Consider the following 26,101-nt stretch of genomic DNA (forward strand, 5'->3'; position numbering starts at 1 on the left):
GCCATACCCGGACAGAAACTGCGTCAGCTGCAAGTTTAACTCTCCATTCTTCCTGTTCACCCACGCCGACACGTTTGGGATCAGTTGGTGGGTCCACCTTCCGGTAGCCGCATTGTCCCACTCTTGTTGCCACTTCGCCAGAGAGTCCGTTACAGCAGCTGCTTTCGCACTCCTAGCGTTCCTCCGCCGGTAGCACTCGACGTCTTCTTCTAGGGTGATGCAGATAGGCATAATCCCAGGCATTCGCCACTCTCATAGCCATGAGCCGGCACACACTGTTCAGCTTTTCATGGTTTTTCTTAGTTTTCAGCGCCGCAGCCCAGGCTGGCACGCCATACCTAAGTATTGAGGCTGCAACGTTTGCCAAGAGGCGCCTCTTACTACTTCTTGGACCGCCCACGTTTGGCATAATCCTCGCTACTGTTTTAACCGCCTCCGCTGCCTTGCCACATGCATAGTCGACGTGCGCGTTAAAGTTTAGGCGGTCGTCGACCAACACGCCCAAGTGCTTCAAAACGCGTTGCGATGAAATTCTCTCCTCCCCGATCGTGATCTCTAGCATTTGGACTGCTTTGAGGTCACTGACTACGAGAACTTCTGTCTTATGATGGGCTATCTGCAACCTCACTCCATTTATTCATCTTTCGACAGTGTCTATTGACTCCGATACCAACATTTCGGCTTCATCGATTAATTCGCCAGATACCGCTAGTACTCTATGTCGTTTGCGAACCCCACGATAATGACACCTGCCGGAAACTTCAGTGATAACACACCGTTGTACATTACGTTCCAGAGCGTTGGGTATTGACCCCTGTGGAACACCTGCTGTCACTGTGTGCGTGTGAGTGAGTGTGAGTGTGTGTGTGTGTGTGTGTGTGTGTGTGTGTGTGTGTGTGTGTGTGTGTGTGTGTGTGTGTGTGTGTGTGACAAATGTCACCCGATTTTCTCAAAGATGGCTGAACCGATTTTCACTAACTCACATTCAAATTAAAGGTCTCACCGCCGCATAGATCGCTGTTGAATTTTATCCCGATCCTACTTCCGGTTCCGGATTAACAGGGTGATATGCATAAAAAAAATTACAAAAATTACACTCACATTTCCCAGAGCTGGCACGACCAATTTTCACAAATTTAGATTTAAATGAAAGGCCGTATGGTTCCATAGATCGCTATTGAATTTTATCTTTATCCGGCTTCCGGTTCCGGAATTACAAGGAAATATGTGCAAATCTATGAGAGAATGCACACTCAATTTTCTCGGAAGTTTCTCAAACAATTTTTACAAACTAAGATGCAAATAAAAGGTCTTGAAATTCTTTAAAAAGTCCCCGAAAAGTTGATGAGTGTGTACCAGTTTTAATCTACCTAGTGGTGCAATGATGCCTTTCTCATATCAATTATACTCTCATATATAATACTGTGGTCTTTTTCAAAATAATTTTCTCCAATTCTTGAAATCGGAATCGGTTTATTGGTTTTCGGTGCTTCTGGAATCGGAAACCTGGAACCAGAAAACCCGAATTGGTTTGTTTGGTCGTCTATTGATAAAGACTATGGATTTGACTAGTTTTGAGGCCAGTTTAAAATTTTTTTAATGTTTTTTGTTTCGCCTTTTCGACGGTATATAATTTTTAACATTCTTTACCGTATAATTCCGAAACCGGATCCAGATGAAATTCAGCAATCCCGCATTGGAATCACAAGAACTTTCATTTGTCAAAATCGGTTCAGACATCTCCGATAAAACCTAGTAATATTATTTGACACATAAAAAAACACAAACATACATGCATACACATGAACACACACACACAACCATTGCTCAACTCGATGAACTGAGTCCTTTCGGACCAATTTTGTACCAGTCGGTTTTTCAAGTGATTACTTATACCTTTCTATATAAGACACGCTCCTGATAGTAAATTTTTTATACTCATGTAATGTCGTGACCGGAAGTCGTATTCTGATGCAATTTGGTAGCGTCATAAGGGATTGTAAGACCTTTCATTTGAACCTAAGATTGTGAAAATTGGTCTCAAAGAAATAATAATTCATTTTGCACATTTTATCCCGCAACTTCGGAACTGGATATCGGATCCAGGTGAAATTCAATAACAGGCTATGGGACTATAAGGCCTTTAATTTGTATCTGAGTTCAAGAAAATTGTTTTAGTAGTCTCTGAGAAAATCGAGTGCATACATACCCACTCAGACAAAATACATTAGCCCTTATTACCGGTATCACTTCACGGTGAAAATCGAGTGAAGTGAGTTTAGGTCCTTATTACGAAGGCCGCTTCAGAGACACAAGTAATTTCTTGGATGAACTGGATGTCATTATGAACATCACGCCACCAACATTTTGTCGAAAAATAGTTTTTTCCACTACAGTGATCGCTTCACTATGCGTGATACTGGTAATAGGTAAAATCAAGTGAAGTGACATGTAAGTGAAGTGAATGTGAAAGTGGAAGTGAGAACGGTAATAAGAGCCAATAGCTCATTTTAAGGTGACGTTGATTCTATCTGATTCTATTGATTGATTCTATTCTAATCTAAGGAATATAAATGTGAAAGTATTGGTGAAGCCTTTCGGAATTGTTCCCTTATTCAAAAAATACTATCCGAAACACACTTCATCAACGTAGTCTATTCATTTTTTTTAGATTTTCGCGAGTTATCGCTGATTTCCTTTTCTAAGATGGACGAGACATTTTGAAAAGGTTGCAATGCTTGAAATGCAAGGCTGAAATAAAAGTAAGCTGAAACGTAAACTACGGAGTTTTTCAAAAGTTTTTTCATCACAAAAAAAAAGTTTCTCTCGCGCATTGAACATTCTTGAATTTACTAAATCTTTGAGCAACTACCGTTTTGTGAAATTCGATGATCACCAAACAGCGGTGTTAGGAGCGAATCCGATATAATTTTTAAGATCGAAGCTGACCCGATTCTTAATTCAATGGCTTTAAAACTCGGTTCTAATCCGGTTTCCAACAAGCAGTCTTAAAGCAGTTAGGATAGAAACTGAGTTTTGTTTGGTATCAAGCGAAAATGACATTAATGTCGGTATTTCAACTTGTTTTTTAAAATCACACGAGGAGGAAATGAGTACAAACTGAATTTGCTATCGATAATTTTCGCAATATTAATAGTGTGAACATTATAAAACCAATAAACATCCGGTATCTATAGCGTTGCATATCTGAAATCCAAACCAGCAGTTCCAATTAGTGTATTGTTTTCCGTTGTGTGATTTTGGTACTGGAAGTTTTAATGGATGCGAAATTGCTAAACTCATACAGACTTCTAAAATTAACTTTATTCATATCTATTGCATTCTTCACCTCATGCAATCATTTCAAAAAATGTAAACAGTCGTGCATACTTCAATATTTCAATAAAACGCAGAAAGCTTGTGTATTTTCAAATGTCGGAAATAAAATGTAAACAAGCCGGTCGCAGCAGGTACCACTGTTTTCATTCCGGCATGATTTCGCTCACTCATAACAAACTGCAAGAATCAAACTGAACGCAAATACAGGGTGATTTTTTAAGAGCTTGAGAACTTTTTTAAACAATAAAACGCATAAAATTTGCAAAATCTCATCGGTTCTTTATTTTAAACGTTAGATTGGTACATGACATTTACTTTTTGAAGATAATTTCATTTAAATGTTGACCGCGGCTGCGTCTTAGGTGGTCCATTCGGAAAATCCGCTTTTTTATCGACAAATTTTGTTCAGCGATGAGGCTCATTTCTGGTTGAATGGCTACGTAAATAAGCAAAATTGCCGCATTTGGAGTGAAGAGCAACCAGAAGCCGTTCAAGAACTGCCCATGCATCCCGAAAAATGCACTGTTTGGTGTGGTTTGTACGCTGGTGGAATCATTGGACCGCATTTTTTCAAAGATGCTGTTGGACGCAACGTTACAGTGAATGGCGATCGCTATCGTTCGATGCTAACAAACTTTTTGTTGCCAAAAATGGAAAAACTGAACTTGGTTGACATGTGGTTTCAACAAGATGGCGCTACATGCCACACAGTTCGCGATTCTATGGCCATTTTGAGGGAAAACTTCGGAGAACAATTCATCTCAAGAAATGGACCGGTAAGTTGGCCACCAAGATCATGCGATTTGACGCCTTTAGACTATTTTTTGTGGGGCTACGTCAAGTCTAAAGTCTACAGAAATAAGCCAGTAACTATTCCAGCTTTGGAAGACAACATTTCCGAAGAAATTCGGGCTATTCCGGCCGAAATGCTCGAAAAAGTTGCCCAAAATTGGACTTTCCGAATGGACCACCTAAGACGCAGCCGCGGTCAACATTTAAATGAAATTATCTTCAAAAAGTAAATGTCATGTACCAATCTAACGTTTAAAATAAAGAACCGATGAGATTTTGCAAATTTTATGCGTTTTATTGTTTAAAAAAGTTCTCAAGCTCTTAAAAAATCACCCTGTATATGCGTACAGTTATGCTGCTACTTTCTCATGTTTGTTGTAGGTTTTGCGATTTCACCTAGATATTAGCCACATATGAACGACTCAATGCAAAATTCGGATAAAGCGAAATAGTTTCAGAAACCCGTTTACGTATCATCAGTATGCAAAAACCACCTGCGGGCCACCCGCCGGGCCTTCGTAGCCTGGGAGTGTTTCCCGCGGACCCACACGGACCGAAGAATGCGGCCAACATGAATGTTCACCAACGCTATATGAGAGACTTCATGAAATATTCAATTCACCGGCCACTGCCGATCACCAGCTGAAGGCTGGATCTGCCAAAGTCAACCACTGCGACCCAAATATGACATTACTCAATGATACAACCCTAGTTTTAAGTTAGTCGTTGATTAAAATTAGTAAAAGCCCTTGGCATCTTAGAGCTTAAGCAGTGTGCCTTAAACATTATATTCTTGAATAAAAAAAAAGTATGCAAAAACCGGACATAAACATGGAGTGTAAAATCCGGAATGCGGGAATCGTTTAGAAATATATTTGTTACAAAAAAAGAACATAAATTCTTGGATTGCAAAAACCGGATAACAAACTCAATCGGTTCTTCCGAAAAAACTATTTTCATACGATTTTTGCATTCAAAGTATATTGCATTCAAGTTAGAGATGGTCGGGTATCGGGTATTTTACCCGAAACCCGACCCGTACCCGTACCCGACGGGCTTTTGGTCGGGTACGGGTAAAAATTTTTATTTTCAATCGGGTACGGGTCGGGTACGGGTAAATAAAAATAACTGCTCACTCGGGTACGGGTCGGGTAGGGTAAAAAAATTTACTGCTCACTCGGGTACGGGTCGGGTACGGGTAAATTTTTTTTCTGATCGATTACCCGACCATTTGTACTTCACATAAATACGTTAACACGTTGACGAGAATTTTTTATTCCAAAACAGTTCTTCCGAAAAATAAACAATTTGATTGAAGGGGTTTTGACCTTCGCGCCTAGGACCAGACCTGACAACTGGCATCTTTTTCCAGAAAAAAACATTTCTTTTCCTCATTTAGAAAAACGATCAATCATAGTTACGTGAAAAGTTATGTGAATATTTTTCACCTTGCTTTTTTATAACATATTTAATAAGACATATTGCCTTAGCTCTAATACCGTTTTCGTTTTTGATCCTAGACACGGGCGACTCTGACTCCGAGTAAAACGAACACGTGGTACGCGCCCTAAACAACTCATGAAAAAAAGAAAAATGAACAAACTTGCAGGGATGCGTGGTGCGACCCGAGAAAATTTTCAGAGCGAAACTACACGATTGGAGTCCGATCTAGAGCGACCTCAGGTTGCTAAAACAAACATATCAAACGTTGTTTGGGCGACTCTGGGTCAGTTTTCGGGCTGCTCTGATCAATAAACGAAAACGGTATAAGATGTTACGGTCAGACCCTACTTTTCATGTAGGTTTTAATGGACTGAAATTTAAAAGCTGTTTGGATTTTCAAAATTTTCATATAAATCATTAGGATTCTAACCATAAAAACATGAAAATTTATTTCAGATAATCTGCATAGAAGTTCTTCTTATTCTTCACTTCTGGATGGTGTCACCTCAATTGCAATGACACCGATTGATGGCACAGCAAGTTGGGCTATATTGCCAGTTAATTTTCGTTTCTTTTCACTGGACTACAAGTGAAAATCTCAATGAGTGATTTTTCACCGTGTTCACTCGTTGAGGGTTCCAGGAGGCTGTAAAAACCACTGTTTCGTAAAAACCATACCTACCCAAAATTGAATACAACAGGTATTACGACACTTTGGGTGAATATGCTTCTCGAAAAAATTGAGTAGATTTTATTCTCTTTTGTTGATATTTGTAAATGAGTATAAAGTACCAAAGACATTGGAAATCTATTCATGCTTCACAGTGTATTTATATGTTTAAATGTAAAACAGGCATTTTAATGTATTTTACTTACCAACTAGAGCCTGATACGGCTCGCTATCTAAAACACTTTATTTTTTCCATCCTGAATTTTGGTAAACTTTTTACTACTCATTCGGGTCGGGTACGGGTACAGGTAATTTTTAATCGGGTACGGGTCGGGTACGGGTAATTTTTTTTTTTTTTTATCGGGTACGGGTCGGGTACGGGTAATTTTTTTTTATTATTGATCGGGTACGGGTCGGGTACGGGTAATTTTTTTAATTTTTAATCGGGTACGGGTCGGGTACGGGTAATTTTTTTTGCTGATTACTCGGATACGGGTCGGGTTCGGGTATAAGAATTTCTATACCCGACCATCTCTAATTCAAGTGAGGCATGGTTTACTTGTTTGTAACAAGAGGCCTGATCTACACGGAACGACCAAAATTAACTCTGTGCCTAATTCGTATAACTGTTTTCGAATTAGTTGATTCTAACAATAAAATTTCCAAATTAACTATGAAATTAGTTAAAATTGAATTTACTTTGCTGAAAAAACTCTTATTTTTAGAGAATGTGTTTAGTTGGCGAATATCCTGGACACAAACCAGCAATATTTCAATTCAACGTGAAATTCTCATTGATAACTAATTTTGTTATTAAAATCAGAAAAATTGTTTCTATTCATCTATCACGATCATTGCTGAAGGACAGTACAAAGAAAACTAAAATGAAATGGGTTTTAGTAACAAGTTACTTAGCCAAAAACTCATGAGAAATGTCAAAGCAAAACAATTTATTAAAAAGCTAAAAATGACAGTCTTGTTGAAACTACTTGCGAATTGTTGTGATGTTTTTCGGATTTGTTACAATATATCCATATATAAATTTCTAAACTGATATGTAAAAATGACTTAAACTATTAGTGGAAAGTGGAATTTCTGCGCATTTGAAGCGAAAGTGGAATTTCTGCGCATTGTTGCACTCTAATTGTATATGTCAAATGATGTTTTTTGTATCTTCCAACCTTCCGGGCTACGCCGTCCGGTGTACTACTTGTATTCGGTTTTTGTTTTCCGAGTGCTCAAAGTTTTCAGTGAGAGAGTCGATTTCGCGAAGTCGAATGAAGGAAACAGCGATTTAGAAAAAACTTCTGGAAAGAAGTTTATAATTCGTTTATGTTTCTTTCTCCAATACAACATCGTATGTCAATATAGAAAAGACAACCGCGACTAAAAATTTATTTTCGGTAGTAGTGTGCCATCCAAGGATGGCTTTTATCGTATCAAAGAACGTTCGCTGGCAACTCTTCAACGATTGAATCAGTGCCATCAAAGAGAGTTGGAAATCATCGCAACAACAAAAAAACGGCATGGCTCATTTAACATAAAATCGACACCAGTGCGAGAGCGAATTTCTCTCGATGACATTTCTGAGAATCAAAGGTTGGCACGCCGCTGTGGGGATCCTCTCTGAAGCAACAAGCGGTCGCTTATTCTCGTTTCGCGATCCGATTCTATACAGGCAGTTGATAATTGCGATAGAATCATTTTACTATTGCCGCTTATTCTAACTATGTGCATATAATCTTTGTACAATTTGTGTCTATGAAAATGTATGTGAATGCTCTACACAAGGGTTTTTAAATATTGCAACCTAGTATGAGAATCATCAAGTTGAATCATCGACTCGATTTTCTGCGATAATTGTCAACTTGCGATTCTCTCTTGGAAAAATTCCACACAGCAACGATCATTATCAGACTGTAATTTTTTTTAAGGGCCGAGAAATACTCAGAGTATGAAGTGGAGCGAAGGAATGTAGAAAAATTCTCTCGCGGTTCATGCATTGAGAGACTCGAGTTCTTGTAGCATCTTCTACCGGATTGAAAATGTTGTATACAATATAGATAGCAATATAGCAGCTTCTGTGAAATTTTCGGCAATCACCAACACTGGTGCCATCTAGTGGCTAGTAGTCATTACGGTGTTGACGTTTTTTCGGTGACAGAGCGCCATATAGCTGCAAATTGCAGAATCCAATTCAACCATTTATGTTGGTTGAAAACAACGTTTTATTTCTCTAATTCAACTAAAAAAACAATTAAATGGAAATGAAGTGTGCCTTAACTAAGAAATGACAGCACGTTTAATTGGTGAATTCAACTAAAAAAATAGCCATTTCAACAAATATTTTATTATTATTATTATTAAGGGAAAGAGAATTAAAAAATCTAAATTAGCAAAAGTAAGATTTTTTTAGTTGCCTCAAAAATTAACTAACTAAAATCAGAAAATCAACTATTTTTTTCGCAAAAATGCTGATTTCGGTCTCTCCGTGCATGCTACATTTCACAGCGATAGTTGGCAAAAAATAATTTGATTTGATTTGAAAAAAAAAACGGCAAAGTTTTTATCCTGTTTTAGAATTTCTATTTTATTATGGTTTGTTGTTTTGATTCCGATTTAATTCACATGTTATTATAGCGACATGAGTGAAAAATACAAGTTTTACTTTTAAGCGGAAGCGATTCAATGCGATGTACTGATAACGCATCACTTTCACTCTGACAGGTTTGCTTTGATCAAATGTAATTTGCTCGCACGCGTATTTCGACGCTTCGCGTGACGCTTTTTAATGTCTATACTGACGTCTCGGACGAAACAAGTTCAGATTGTGGTAATTTGAAGGGGAAAAAGTTTATTTTTTACCGCCACATTTATGCTAGGTACACAAAACCATTTTGACAATCTGTACGGCCAGCAGGCCTAAACTTGTTTCATCCAAGTCGTCAGTTGAGACAACTTGAAGAATATATAACTTGTTACACTGACGATTCCTTGATGGAGGGTCAAGCCGGTGCAGGTGTCTATTGCCGCGAAATAAGATTAGAACAATCTCACTCACTGGGTGGTTTCTGCACCGTGTTTCAAGCTGAACTCTTTGCGATTATCTGTGGAGTACAGGCAGCTCTCCAACGGGGTGTCTGTGGCAAACGAATCTATTTCTGCTCGGACAGCCAGGCAATAAAACCAGATCTAGTCTTGTAATCGCTTGTCGAACTCAAATTGAACAACTCAGCACATTAAATGCTGTAAACCTCTTATGGGTCATTTTGGTAGTACTGGAAATGAATTGGCTGACGAATTGGCTGACGAATTGGCTGACGAATTGGCTAGAACTGGAGCAGAGACCAGTTTTGTCGGTCCTGAACCAGCCTTACCATTACCAATTAGCTGTATAAAATACAAGATTCGATCTTGGACAGTGTCAACGCATGCCAGTCATCGGCGAAACCTAGAAAGTTGTGCCCAAACAAAGGCATTTTTACCAGATTTAATTTTGAAAACATCTAAGAATCTATTACATTTCTCCAAGTAAAATTGCAGTATTCTGGTCAGAGCGCTGACTGGGCATTGTAAGCTAAACTATCACATGGCTACTATTCAGCGTGCTGAATATTATTCGTGTGACCTTTGTGAATCCGATTACGAAACTTCATATCATTTGATATGCAACTGCCCAGCATTAACGCAACTGTGCATGAGAATTTTTGGCTTCCCGTACATGGATGAACATAATTTCAGGAAACTGAAGCTAAGGGATATCCTACAATTCCTTGTCCAATGTGACAAAGAGCTCTAGGTCGTGACGGTGGAGATTCTTGGTTTCCTAGGAAATCTCGAGTCGACCCTGCGATTTAATCGAGCTGTTTCTGAAATCCCCCATCCCACACATCCTTTTCCTATTCTCTCCCATCAGGAAATGATGTTAAACCCGGCAAGGCACATCTCCGAATTATTTGGGGAACGTGCCATTTTGTTCTGATCCTGATCCTGATCATGTGTAATAACAAAGTGTATTGTAAATAGCATTTACTTTACATCTAACACTCAGCGGATTATGTTGGTCCGTGGGTTTGCTTCAACAGTTCAAAATAATTTGCTGATGCACTGATGAGTCGAAAACGAAACGAAAACATGCAAAATGGTTTTGTGCGCCTAGTATAAATTTAAGGGTAAAAAACGAACTTTTCCCCTTCAAATTACCATGCAAAATGTCTATGTGTGTGTGTGAAATTAACAAAAATATGAACTAGATTTTCTCGTGGATGACTGCACCATTTCCCATTTGAAGAAAACATTTAAACGAAATATATTTTGCTCCTGTATCCAATTAATTTTCATCCAGATCCGACTTCCGGTTCTAGAGTAACGAGGTAAAATGTGCAAAAGATTAAAAGAGTTCATTCGAGTTTCTCAGAGACCAATGGACCAATTTTCACAAGCTTATATTCAAATGAAAGGACTTACTATCTCATAGAACCTTATCGAATTTTATCCAGATACAACGTCCGGTCTGGAGTTACTGGTTAATACGAATAAAAGTTATAATTGCAGGAGCATGGTTTCTATTTATGTCACTGAAAAATCGAGCAAAATACATTCAATTAGTCGCATAAAACTTTAATTGGACAGCTCTAGTTCGACGGTTTCCGGTTCAAAAATTACAGGGTGAAGTGTGTATGAAATTGCAACCCGTTATTTCGAGTGACGGAAAAAATGCTCTATTTTTGGTTGAAAACAGCTTCAATGAGTATTTTATGTAATTGCTATCCAAACAAATCGTTTTCGGCTATAACGTTTCCCAGTTCCCGTTCCGAAAGAAACGTAAATAGGCAAAACTATAAAACTTCATTTTCTCACAGACGGCTGAGTCGATTTTCACAAACTTATTTAAAATTTCGAACCTTCATTTAAAGTGACAATGCAAAAAATCGAAGTCGAAGTATACAAATTGAACATCTATGTATTCTTTATAGCGGTGCACATTAGAAACTCTAAGAAAAATACACGTAGAAATGTGGTCAGATTCTGAACACTTACAGCTCAGTCAATTTTGTATCAATTATTAATATTATTTCACCATTTGATTGGAAATATTGGCAGGTCCGATTTGAATGCATCAAGCCACGTATTTTCAATTATATATGATTAAAATTTTGATTAATAACGATTTGATTAATGTCCAATTTGTCACCTAAAAATCTAAGACGCTATGTTGGCCCACTGGATTTCCCTTACGACGACGATAGTTTTGAAGGAGTAAGCGATCTATCAGCTGGGAAGCATCGCTCTGATTGGTCAATTGATGCAAAAGCGAAGCTCTAGGGAAGTACACGAACCTATAAATATATCATCTGGGAAATCTGCAAGTATCCCAGGGTAAATTTTAGGTGCCTAAGATTAATTTCTAATTTAAATAAGATGATGTCGATTACTTATCGATACCGCAGAATGGTAGTAATGGTAAAGAACTTAACGGTATAAAAATAACTACATACATGCAAAACTTGAATACAAGCTTGGCAAAAGGAAGCTTAAATATCGAAATCCGTTACCCTAGTATGCACATAGGTATAATTGCATCAGAATATCTTTTGGTCGAATCCATATACAAAAATAATCATTTTGAATCGACAAAAAATTTTTACTTATGAACTTATGAACAGATGTTTCCTATCTAAATTCAATGCTCGCCAAATCTCCCTTTATACCAGTCTTTAAAGAACAGCATACTGGAAAAGAACGCCTTGTTATGACACAAAAAAGTTAAACGAGGTTCTCCAACAAAAAAATCTGATAATTTATTCAACACCATCCACACAGAACAGTGTAACCGGATGCACACTTTTACTTACCCCGACTTAATGTGATCTTCGCCGCTGTGTCGCTTGGTGTGAATTGTTCCCTTCTCCACGCCGACGTCCTGCACCTTCGGGTCGTTATTGCCAGAAGCCGGTCCTGCAAGAAACGGAATAGAAAAGACGAACAGCGAAAATCAGCAATCGAAACAGGACCACGCATCTCGGTGGGTGTCAAAGTTGGTACAGAATTAAATAATCGAATACCAGAATGGGGAAGAAAAAAAAACGCGTCGACTGGACGTGCAGCGAAAAAAGGACAATGAATTTAATCACCCCGTACTGGGTGCTTGATTGCTCAGTGCCTGTGAGCACGCAAGACACAAAGGATGTCAAAAAATGGAATGAATCGTGGTGGAGACGTTTTAATCAAATTCGATTAAATTTTTCGAGTGTTCTGGGATGGCAAAAGATTGCCAAAAAATATGCTCGGAGCCGAAAAGGGGACCTAGCATCGAATGGGCGGCAGAGTCGAACATTTTTAAATCCGACGATTTCACTACAATGGTTGAGGTGATCCTATTGATTATTTCAACTATTGGTTGGTTGGATTGGTTGAATGAGGCTGTTTATCTAGGACTGATCATGGATAGCAAGTTTCTTTTTAGGTCACATGTTGTTAGTGTTAAAATGCAAAATTTTATTGAGAAATCTCTACCCATTGATTAACATAAAATCTAAATTGTCACCTTAAGACAAACTAGCTGTTCAAGGATGGCTTTTATCGTATCAACGAACGTTCACTGGCAACTCTTCACACGATTGAATCAGTGCCATCAAAGAGAAACGGAAATCATCGCAACAACAAAAACCCGGCATGGGTTATTTAACATAGAATCGACACCAGTGCGATAGCGAATTTCTCTCGATGACATTTCTGAGAATCAAAGGTTAGCACGCTGCTGTGGGGATCCTCTCTGAAGCAACAAACGGTCGCTTATTCTCGTTTCGGGATCCGAATCAATACAGGCAGTTGATAATTGCGATAGAATCATTTTACTATTGCCGCTTATTCTAACTGCATATAATCTTTGTATAAGTTGTATCTATGAAAATAGCTGTAAATGCTCCACACAAGGGTTTTGAAATATTGCAACCTAGTATGAGAATCATCAAGTTGAATCATCGATTCGATTTTCTGCGATAATTGTCAACTTGCGATTCTCTCTTGGGAAATTCCACACAACAACGATCATTATCAGACTGTAAATTTTTTTTAAGGGCGTGAAATACTCAGAGTATGAAGTGGGGCGAAGAAATGTAGCAAAATTCTCTCACGCTTCATGCATTGATAGACTCGAGTTCTTGTAGCATCTTCTACCGGATTGAAAATGTTGTATACCATATAGATAGCAATATAGCAGCTTCTGTCAAATTTTCGGCAATCACCAACACTGTTAGCTGTTTATAGGCAAATAGTTTATCCAGTCATTGAGTATGCAGTTCCAGTTTGGAAAAATTGCGCAAAATGTCACAAAAAGAAAAGGAGTCATTCAAAAAAAAAATTCTACAAATGATTCTGAATCTACCTCCATGGACTAGAACTTCTCATGTACATACAATTGCTGAACAAGAAACAATCGAGCAGAAATTTGAAAACACACACCATAAGTTCAAAACTAAATGTTCAACTTCTTACCATGCCATTATTAGAGCGCTTTACAGCTAGACTTAGGTTAGGTCAGTTTATGTTAAGTAGATAAAAATATACAATTTCAAGGATATAAATCGAAACATGAAATAAAAGTCGCTAACAATGTAAGACTGAAGCAATAAAAAATAAAATTAAACCTATACTAAGCAGATAATACCATAGATATAAAGTTACGAACTGTATCACTAAAATATTGTAGCCACTGTATATATATGTTGACAAAATATGGATAATAAATAAAATATTTAATGTAAACAAAAAAGAAAACACTAAAAGTATTTATGTCAATCATTCACAAAATGGTAATACATTGAAAAAGCTTCGATAGTGAAGTCACCATCACCATGGAATTGGCCCCTTCAAGTTATGCTTTCGAAGAGGTTTCCAGCATAGGAGAGAATCTCTCAAATTTCCTGAGATTGCTCATATAAAGAACGAACAAAATTCCTTGCAAGTATGCTCGTAATGATTTGCAATAGGCTTCGCTTCGGAAAATCCGAAAAATTCGGATCAGTCTAAGGTGGCAGTGGAAACTTTCTCATTCCATGTCCGCTTGAAGGATCTAATTTCAATCACTCAAAAAATAACGTTTATTTTTCTGAATTCGATTGATTGAAATTTTGTACCGTTAATCTATTGTTTTTACCCTTTTTATACATATAGGAACGGCTCCCTATTTCATCTGAGCTCCTATTTCCATCTCATCCCTTCACCTCATAACTTTGAACATGAATAATATTTTACAACCTACCGGAAGCAAACTGTGAAATGTTCTAAAATGATTTGAAAAGCTATTGTCACACTTTCCTATTGAAAGAAATGGATTCAAATTCTTCGGTGATGGTTTTTTTTTCATATAAAATAAACTCACTTTTCAATTTAGGACACATTTTCGTCTCAAGATTTACAGTTCGTTATGTTTCTGAATATCTACTAATCGATTCGTCTCAAAACATGATCACTATTTCGCACAATTACACTACCATTGAATGCTGGATGACTTCATAATTAGTTATGTTCACTTGCCACTTGTTTAGTAAACGATTAAAAACTTCAAAAATTACACGACAAGCAATAAAAGTCTTAAAAAATATGAGATGAAAGTTTTTCACTTCGTTCACTTGATTGCGCTTTGTTTTCATCTCATTTGGTTTCGCAAAGTTGCCAAGTTATCTCATAATGTCACAAAACAAAAATTGTTTATCTTCCTCAATTTATCATCAAAAAGTATGTTTTTGGTATCCGCGACATTAGTTTAATTATATTATTGATATTAATATTTCAATAAAACTGTTTCAGCTTCGAATATTACCAGAAAGAACGTGTTAAATACTAATGAAATAACCATTGTGGCAAATCTAGTAGCACTGGTTTCATTCCGCTATACGCCAACATAACGCTGTGAAGTGTGTGTGTGTTTCATCGGCTGTGCACAGAGATGCCACATATTTTCATAGAAAATATGTATTACTAGTGATGTCTGATTTTTCGTATTAATCGATTATTAGGTATTCGATTAATAAAAGAGGAGTCGATTAGTGTAATCGATTACTATTAACCATTAATCGATTAATGCAATTAATCGATCAATTTATTCTAAACAGAATCAGAGCTGCCAAATGAAAATCTGTGTTGAATATCAAATCTTTACCATTAGCACAGATAACAGATATACAGGCTCGAACATTTTTTTTCAAAATCCTGTGTAACTTTCAAATTTGCTATACGTTGAAAACACTACTGCCACTTACTCGACTGTTCGCCGCGATCTTTCAAAACGTTCCACTACGTTCCGGAACGAAAACAAAATCCTCCTGCCTGTTATAGAAATATTCCAACTACAACTATTTTACAACTTATAACACGATATACCTAAGTGTTAAAGCGAATTTTATTTCCATGTCGCATAAATGACACAAGAATTCGATTGAAATAAAACAAACATAAACTTGTCATTTTAACCAACGGCAAAACAAAAATCTAGCATGAAGTGAATGTTGCACCCAGTGAAAGCGGCACCCAGATCTTGGTGGCACCTCGTGTCGATCGTGGTGACATCTGAAAGTGTTCGCCACGCTGATTGAGCAAATTTTACACACAGTTCATATGTGAGCCTGTATATCTGTTATCTGTGCCATTAGTGTATCATACAGTAAAAAAATGAGAAAATGTGGTTGAAATGTCTAGAAAATTCAATAATATTTATGATCAAACGTATGGAAAAATGTATGACATTGTAACCGTGATCAGAATGGATCAAAAATCATTATTTAAATTAAAATTCGTATTTCCTTGAATTATGACAGACGAAACTGCAATTCTCATCATAGCAACGATTAGACTTAGGCTGCAGACAGAGTGAGCGCGAGAAGCTGAGACGAGCTTAGTGCTGACCCAACCACCCACATTATCGAAATGACGGAACTCGTAATGAATTCTAACTCGACTGCATGATTTTTCAGTGCTCGATCGGTTCAGTGCTAGAATTTTCGCCTGAGTTGGCAGCTCGATCAACCTGATTGACAGTGACATTATAAATGTCATTGAATATTCGCTCATTTTATGAATGTGTTAGTGTGAAATTTAAGCGACTTAAGCCATTTCACTACACTCCAGCTAGAGGAATGGATGATGCTGACTAAGGTAGGCCGTTTTGTTAATTTCCAGCGAATTTCAATAGTTTAAATTGGGATTCTAAGAAGAACTGGTTATTTACTAGTTCTGTATATCCGAAAAACATGAAGTTTTAAATTTGTATATTCAGTTATATAATGTTTTCGTTTAAAAATAAACTGAAAATCAGCACGGAAACGTGCAAAATCAGGAAAGAAGAAGAAGAAGACGAATTGACAATGCAGTCCGCATCTTCTCACTCAATTCCGAATGATTTCCGAATCAACCGGTTGTAGGCGAACCGGTTCATTCGGAATCGGTTGTTGCACTGGAGTTGGAATTGATTCGGAATTCATTATGATTTCCACATGAAATTCCGAATGAAAATTTCTCGCCGATTCGGAATTGATTCGGAATCCATTCGGATCTGATAATGTGGGCAGGACGTACTTACAGCAAAGCAGAGGGACCCTTTCAGAGTGAAAGTTGAGCCGATTTCTCACTTGTACTCTAAAAGAGTCCTTTTGATTAACTACTAGTATCCTTCTCGCTTTTGATTTGCCAATGTTAGTCACCAGCTCGGCTTCGCTTCTCGCGCCCACTATGTCTGCAGCCTAAGGCTAAACGTTATCTACTAAGGCTGTGAACCATTTCGCGGTTAACTTAAACTTTTGGTTGATTTTTTTCAGTGTCGGAAAATAACCATCGATCTGTCAAAAATAACCATGCTCTCGAACAGAGCTAGGACAGGACCAGACAACTGGCTTCTTTTTCCGAAAAGAATAACATCTTCTTAATATTTTGGATCCCTGTGGTAAATTACTCAAGTCTCTAGACCTGTGTTGCCAGAGCCGCTTTGCATTTGATTCGTACGTATAGAAAGATTGAATATATATTTAATTATAATTCATGTGAAATTTTTTTGACTCTGGTTAATGGCTAGGACTTATCGGTAGCTTGTAATGCTTGATGAAATGTGTTTTTTATAGTGTACTACTAATATAGTTGTATTAATATTTGTGTTGATTTCTTTCTAATAACATATTGTTAAGGTGTGTTTTGTTTATATTTGATTTTTATATATTTTCAGTACATCATACTGCGACTATCAAATTTCTTTTTTCGAATTTTTTTTGAATTTTCTGATTTCAAACGAAATTGTATGAAGCGGTTCATCATCTTGATTCTAAACTGTTCACAGTGGAATATATTCTTCGGTAATAGTATAAATTCCCTCAATATTTTTGAAGGTAAATCACTAGCTTCGGATGTGTAATTTGCTCTACAGTTGCGGAAAATAATTTCCATTGTCATAAAATAATTGAAAAGATCTTCCGTGACGAAATGAAAATTATTTCCATACGGCTTTGCACGCAAAGATGTGAATTTTGTGAACTCAGATTTTTCAATCGTTGTCGCGGTGCAAGACAGTTTTAATATGCATGATTTGCATACTGTTTTCTGCAAACTCAATTTCCCAATAATATAACCTGCTATATGGTAAATTGTATTTTGTTCTTCTCGATCAAACATTATTCCGGCTTCGGAAACCAGCGTTTCGTAGTCCACTTCAATGTTACCTTCGTTTTCATTTATGTCTGATAGTTCTATACTATCGGGGCCGGTTTTCAGCACATGTTTTATTTCACTATGGTGAGACATTAGTTCAGTGATACCAATTAGATGTTTTTGTTCATCTGCCACGTATGACGCGGACGGAATTGTAGCCATATATTGAGACAGCGCAACATTTTTCAAACTTCGTCTGAATTCTAAGGAAGTTGGCCGACGTTGTTTAGATCTTATCAAAGAAAATAAACTTTCTAAACAATCCTGAGTGAATCGCGAGGTTAAAATTTCTTCAATACCAAGATCAAAACAACGTTCCATAATTCTTAAAATTGCATTCGTACTCATCATAACACCAGTTTTCCACGGTTTCCATTTACCAGATTCGCCAACTTTCAAATCGTAAACAAGTTTTGCAGTCTTCTTCATATGTTTGACAACATGCTGATATCTGGTTTCATCTACTCTCGTTAAAGCACATTCTTGGCGTCTATTATTGATATAATCAAACCAGATTGATAAATCTTCTATAAAACAGGCTGTGGCATTCACCTCCCCACATCCAGACTCGGCAGCAAAAAGTCGAAGGGCCGCAGATATTGCGTGATTGCAATATTTTGTTGCGTTGGAAACCTTCATTTTCTCAATAGAGGATATCTTATTATCGAAGCAAACGTCTGCTGATGAGAGTGAATAACTCATACGGAGACTATTATTTTTTTCAAAATCAACAAGCATTCGAAGATGATCTCGATGCACAATATTATATTCCAAGCCTTTTTCTTCTACGTACCACTGAGGTAAAACTTGATACACATTGTTGATCCACCCGTTAACTGCGTTCTTGAACAAATGCACTGGATCTGGTATAACTTCTAAACGGCGGGATCCATCGAAAGGATGTGGTACAGACAATTCATTGGTCACATTTTCCTTGGTAAAATTCACTCCGAGATTTCTCCAGAACCGCTGATTCTCAGAGCCAGAGTCTGAAGTGCAGAAGTGAACTTTTAGTCCAATCGATTCTGCGCGTTGAATGATCACTTCAACCATATCTTTCAATAAACTTCCACCGATGGAGTTTCCCGTATGATGGAAAGCAACGACTGGTTTCCAACGCGCTTGAATACCAACGAGCATGAATACAAGTGCTTTTGAAGCTATTTTCTCTGATACTGGCAAAGTAGTATATCCAACAAGTTGTTTGATACTCTGACAAAACTCTATCACTTCTTCCGTGCTCATTTCATCTAACACACAGCCACAATTTTTATCGAGATCATCCATGGTGCTCACCTTACACTCCAATATTTTGAAAATGTCGTTGAGAATACCTGAAATTAAGATTCTCTGACGATAATAATACCAAACTATACTATCGTTCTCTCATAACTTTTGGTCTGAAAAAAATCGATATGATATAATATTGACATACCAGGAGAAAAGCTAATGTTTTCAAGGCGCCGTAGCAAAGTGCGAGTCGAAGGAAAGGGAAATCCTCTCTCAATGAGTTTATCGTACCCACCCTGACAACAAAAACGAATTTGAAGACACTCAATTATAGTTTCCGGATCCCACTTCTTAACTTTTTTAACTTCCCCGGATAACAGTTTCATTTGATCTTGCCTAAACAACCGACTTTCTGCAGGTAATGGCTGAGATTTCATTGTTGTCTTCATTTTCATATTTAAGTGAATATAGCGGTTTTTCCATCGGAATGCAGTCCTAGAATAAAAAAATAGTTTTGAACTACATTTTTAAAACGTCATCATACCTCTTAATCTTTGCAATCTCCTGCTTGAGTCGAAGATTTTCAATAAAAAGATCTTCGGTGTTTGCAGAAGAAATAAGCTTTTCATTTGATCGGGTGGGAGGATTTACATTTCCATTAGCATCGATTTTGCCATCGGGGAAATGGATCTGTTTGGATATATTTTTCGTTATTCTAAAATCATTTTTGTTGCTTATTTGTTTGATCAACAAAAGAATAATAGACATCCACACAATATAACATTCCAAAAAAACCTACACTACATAATCTGTTACTCGGTTTTATTTTAAAGAATGGAACCTCTTCGTCACTTCTTACACAGAACCGAATCCATTTTAATCGAATCACGGGATTTATCGGAAATCTGTAGAACTTCAGTTCTGGAAACTTTGAATTATTTGAGTCGCAAAACAATGCTTTGCACTTCATATTAACTTTTTCTCAAGAATTAAAACAAGCAGTAATCAACTCTAAAACACTTGTCTCAATTTGTCACTCATTAAAAAAACAGACGATTACAGATAACTGACAACACTTTCATTCTACCCTGCAGTAACACAAACTTCAAAATCGAGTATTTGTTTATGTCAATTTCAACCAATCACGAGCTGGTCCGAAATTGGTCCTAAAAGTGGATTAACAATTGTCAGGTCCTGTCCTAGGAACAGAGTTATTTTTGACAACATCAAAATAACCACTCAAGTGTCAGATTTCAACCAAAAGTTAAAATTAACCACGAAATGGTTCACAGCCTAACTGATATAAATTTCGATTAATTGATTGCTATTAATCGATTAGCTCGATTAGTGGAACTGTCGTTAATGGATTACAAATATTCGATTACTTCTTAGCCTTTTATCGATTATTTTGATTAATCGAGTAAGAAAATACATCACAATGTATTACTTTGCATAGAAAGTCTATATCTGTTCTATCTGTTTTCACTAATAAAATGATGTTAAAAGATAGTTCTTTAGATCTCCGTAAGCCATTGCCCCAATTATTAGATAATTCAACGAGTAAATTTTTTACCAATAATAATAATGTGGAAAAATCCTGGTGGGTACGGTTGTATCGTTTGAGTTTTATATCTGGCAGCGGTGAGGCAGTCGGTCACCAGAATGTCTGCCCAGTCATATTTTTCCAGCTGGCAGCGTTTAGTCAGCCATCTGGCAGCCATGCGTATGCGGGTAAGAGTGTAATAGTGGAATATTTTGTTTTGATTGCTGTCGCCATTGCTAATTTATAGGATGAATAAAAGATCAACGATAGGATGGATAAAAATCCATTGAGATGAAATTAGGAGCAGAGTAGTGAAAACATCATTAGTGTTTTTAGCTGTTTTATAAATATTAGTTGAATTTTCAAGAAATGTGAATCTATTCTCAACGTGGAGCAAGGCGAATGAAGCAGTAATATGAAATAGTTACAGTGATTTTAGTGGCTAAATCGGGGTTTGAAGGCGACGTCCTTACAAATGAGATGAAATAGGGAGCCCTTACCCTACATATGGTCTCTATGGAAGTATTTACGTATTGCAATGAATGCTTTCAGAAGAAATTATGATTGGAATTGTCCCCTTCTTTTAATATAATTAAAGTTGTCAGTAATCTAACTAGAAGTTAGGTTGCAGAAATAATTTGCCTGTACTGGGTGATAGAGAATTCATTTCTTCGGAGAAGTTGTATGATGATGATGATGATGGTCCCGCCTCATACCCCTACAAAGGTGTGAGCTGGAAGATTTATCTTAAATCCGGCGGGCACGTGTTTCCTGTAGACCATATTATTACAAAAAACATGCCCAACATATGAGTTCTTTAAAATGGATGGGTGTCAAGACATGGAGTATTGATTATCGGAGGCCCCTCAATGTATTCTTACTATTTTGCCTTTTTATCCTTTTAAAAATATAAAACATCGGTATAGAATTCACTCGAACTTTGGAGACGAACGAAGCAAATATGTGTGTGCAAGATAAAGTGATGTGAATTTCATAGAGGTCCAATTTTTACCAAACTAGTTGTAAATTAAAGGTCTTCCTGAAAGCATGTACGTTATTGTTTTTGTTTTTGGATCTGATTATTACCTTCCGAGTTGTACAAACTTTTATGTTAAAATTTGCAGTTGTTATAAAATATTTGTCACAATTGCGCTAAACGTGTTAAAGCTTATTTTAGAAATTCTGCATTATCTTCGAATTGAAAGTGGAATACGTTGGATATATTTGCACAAAATAAAAATTCCATATTATGTCACTTAGAATTGAATGACAGTTTAAAAGGATGGTACAATTCATTTGAATCTTTGATTAACATCTCTGGAAAATCGGTGTGAATTCAAAGCCTTCAGCCATAACTATAGGAATGTCCAGAACGAAGACCAAAGACGCAATGATTCAAATCATCGTCAATTTTCAAGAATTACTAGTAGAAACAATTTACAGATTTTGAACAATTTTGGTTTCATGTTTCATTGTCGCTTTTCGCATTCATCAACCCAATTACGAATATCTAATGATAAAAATTCTTGATCACATTATTATTTTTATAAGCAGAATAATATGCAAGAATCTGATGGTGATGTGCACAATTCGTCCGCATCTTTTTCGTTATTTTAGTACATAATTGAAAATGTTTTGGTACAAGAATGTATGTATTTTTCCAGATTTCATTTCGTCCTAAAATTCGAATTATAATCCAACTTTTGTTTTGAATGCTTACTTAAGGTCGTTTATAGAATAGTACGATGATGACTTAAGGAAACACGTGCCCATCGGATGAGCTCACATAACTTTATACTAAACAAATTGAATCAATTCTTTGTTTTATAAACTGATTTAAAACGAACTTTATTATGCAAGAAAACACGCATCATTTAGAATTAGTGGATCCGAAACTGATACATTGTACATACATGTCTGTAGCTTTACAAATTTCGGGAGCTTATAATTTCGTGCACCGTACTTGCTGTTGAGATTTTATTGTTTACCAAAACTTATCCAGATACTATCCCAGTGGTCATTATTGCATTGTGCATTTTAACTCATTCGACCAATCACGGAGTGCAACTAAGGGGCTATCTATCATTCCCACCGTATCTGTCGACGCGATCGGATGTGTATTCGCTTTAATCCAGTCCAGTACAGTCCGCATTAATCCGCTTTCAAGGTCGTTCTTTTGTTTTCGCAGTGTCGATTGTGATCGGACACTCGGGTGTGCGAGTGAGTTGAGTTTTTTTTGCACCGAGTTAGATATCGTGATTTGTGCTTTTTCTTCGTGGAGGTTTTTTCACCGTCACACAGCCATAGATAGACAATTGTGATTGTGCTTTTTTCCTCACGGAGTTTTAGGCATCTATTGAAGAGGCAATCGACCAAGACCAGGTCTTGGTGGCCGTTTGTTTTTGCAGCCGAACAAGCTAAGTATTGTTTGTATTTTGTTGCTATCCTCTGATTATTTCACTTACACCATACATAACCAAATCTGTGCGGAGATAGCTCCGTGTAATAATAATGGTTCCCCCCCCTCCGGATGAAAAAATGGAGACAGATCCAAAACCACCCCCACTTGTCCCTACCCCTTCAGCTGACAATAAGATTCCGAGGGTAAAGAAGTATCCCGATGATCCTTTGCTTTCGACCGGTTCCTGTGTGGTCTATTTCCGGACCAAGAACAACAACAAATTTAACCTTATAAAAATATCTCACGAATTGACTTCACGATACTCTACTATTACACGTATTGATAAAGTACGCCCAGGGAAGCTTAGGGTCTTGTTAACCAGCTCAAAGCAGGCTAACGAGATCGTTCAAAGTGATCTTTTTGCGCGGGAGTATTGTGTCTACGTGCCAGCCCGCGAAGTAGAAATAGACGGCGTAGTCACAGATGCGAGCCTGACATGCGAAGATCTTCTTAAGTACGGGGCCGGCGGTTTCAAAGACCCCGTACTTAAGAATGTAAAGATACTGGATTGCAAACGGCTGCATTCAGTGTCGATCGCCGGGGATGGTACAAAATCCTATCCCCAATCAGACTCTTATCGAGTGACCTTCGCCGGCTCGGCATTACCCAACTACGTTCTCCTGGACCGGGTTCGTCTGCCTGTTCGTCTCTATGTGCCGCGGGTCATGAATTGCTCCAATTGCAAACAATTGGGGCATACAGCCTCTCATTGTGGTAATAAGTATCGTTGTGCTAACTGTGGAGGGGCTCACGCGGATGGCTCTTGCGGGAAGAGCATCGAAAAGTGCCTCTACTGTAGAGAGGACCATCATGACCTCGCGGCATGCCCTGCGTACAAACTGCGAGGAGATAAATTGAAACAGTCTCTCCAGTCTCGTTCCAAACGGTCTTTTGCAGAAATGCTCAAGAGTGCTACGCCACCTAAACTCACCGGAAACCTTTACGCTTGCTTGTCAACTGACGAGTGTGATTCTGACGATCCCCAAGAAGGTACATCTTCGGCAGTCCCTCACAGCTATAGGAAGAGGATAAATATTTCCTCTCACAAGCTCCCTAGCAAGGGTTCGAAGGTATCTTCTGAGGGTCCCCCAAAAGTAACAGCAATGGGAAGTGCTGGTAAAATGAAAAAACCAAAGCAAACAGCTCCTGATCTTGAGAAACTCAGATCTAAAAAGGAATTCCCGGCACTTCCTGGGTCATCAAAATCCCCAAGTGTCCCAGAAAACCAACCAGAAAATCGACCGAGTGCTGGATTCATAAAATTCTCGGATATTGTGGACTGGATTTTCACAACTTTCAATATTTCCGACCCCCTGAAACAGCTTATGATGAGTTTTATACCCACAGTCAAAACATTTCTGAAACAGTCAACTGCAAAATGGCCCCTCATTTCAGCGATTGTATCCTTCGATGGCTGATTTATTGAACGAGGTAATGGATCCGATCACTGTTTTACAGTGGAACTGTAGAAGTATCATACCGAAAATAGACCCCTTCAAAGTATTAATAAACATCTTGGAGTGTGACGCATTTGCCTTATGCGAAACATGGCTAACTTCTGAAATACCAATTACCTTCCATGATTTTAATATAATCCGCTTGGATCGAGAAAACCCCTACGGAGGAGTACTTTTAGGGATCAAAAAGTGCTATCCCTTCTACCGGATAAACCTCCCTTCGATACCAGGTGTTGAAGTTATTGCATGTCAAATCACAATGAAAGGCAAGGACCTTTGCATTGCTTCCGTATACATTCCCCCAAGAGCTTCGATTGGGCACCAACGGCTTTGTGACATCATGGAGCTCCTTCCTACACCTACGTTAGTTTTAGGAGACTTCAACTCTCATGGTACGGGATGGGGCTGTCTTCAGGATGACAACAGATCAACTCTGATCTATGACCTTTGCGATAACTTCAATATGACAATTTTAAATACGGGAGAAATGACACGGATTCCTGCACCACCAGCAAGACCAAGTGCGCTGGATCTTTCCATTTGCTCGACATCGCTACGGTTGGATTGCACGTGGAAGGTAATCCCTGATCCCCACGGTAGCGATCACTTGCCTATCGTCATCTCAATTGCCACCGGATTAAGACCATCGAAGACAATCAATGTTTTGTATGACCTCACACGAAATATTGATTGGAAAAGATATGCAAACTCTATATCTGAGAAAATAGAATCAACACAAGAACTTCCTCCGGAGGAAGAGTACACGTTTTTGGCTGGCTTGATTCTCGGAACCGCGATTCAAGCTCAGACGAAACGTGTACCGGGCGCGAAAACTAACATCCGTCCTCCCAACCCGTGGTGGGACAAAGAGTGCTCAGAGTTAAACGCTAAAAAATCTGCAGCGTATATCATTTTTAGAAAAAACGGAACACCTGATAATTATCGGAATTACGCGGCGTTAGACATGCAAATGAAGAACCTAATTAAAGCAAAGAAACGCGGATACTGGCGCCGTTTCGTTGACGGATTAACAAAAGAAACATCGATGAGCACTCTTTGGAACACAGCCCGACGAATGCGCAATCGAAACACCACGAACGAAAGCGAGGAATATTCTAACCGCTGGATATTCGATTTCGCTAAAAAAGTGTGTCCCGACTCTGTTCCGGACCAGAAGATCTCCCGCGTCGCGACAGCGAATACAAACGAAACACCGTTTTCGATGGTAGAGTTTTCTCTTGCACTCTTGTCGTGTAACAATAAAGCCCCGGGGCTAGACAGAATCAAATTCAACTTGTTGAAAAATCTGCCTGACCCTGCCAAAAGGCGCTTGTTGAATCTATTCAACAAGTTTCTTGAGGGTAATATTGTCCCTCATGACTGGAGACAAGTGAGGGTTATCGCCATTAAAAAACCAGAGAAACCTGCCTCCGACCACAATTCGTATCGGCCGATTGCTATGCTTTCCTGTA

General features: G+C 37.9%; 1 protein-coding gene across 7 annotated transcripts in view; it reads right to left on the reverse strand.

The window, feature by feature from the left end:
- LOC131434739 (protein furry) overlaps positions 1 to 26,101 on the reverse strand; it is a 433,830-nt gene that overhangs the window by 105,032 nt on the left and 302,697 nt on the right. For all 7 annotated transcript variants that reach the window (XM_058601810.1, XM_058601816.1, XM_058601814.1 and 4 more), the window contains one exon: positions 12,100 to 12,202. In XM_058601810.1, coding sequence (XP_058457793.1) covers positions 12,100 to 12,202 — 103 coding nt within the window. The remainder of the gene's footprint in view (positions 1 to 12,099; positions 12,203 to 26,101) is intronic.

The sequence above is a fragment of the Malaya genurostris genome, chromosome 3 (assembly GCF_030247185.1).
Source record: "Malaya genurostris strain Urasoe2022 chromosome 3, Malgen_1.1, whole genome shotgun sequence".
Classification (NCBI taxonomy): domain Eukaryota; kingdom Metazoa; phylum Arthropoda; class Insecta; order Diptera; family Culicidae; genus Malaya; species Malaya genurostris.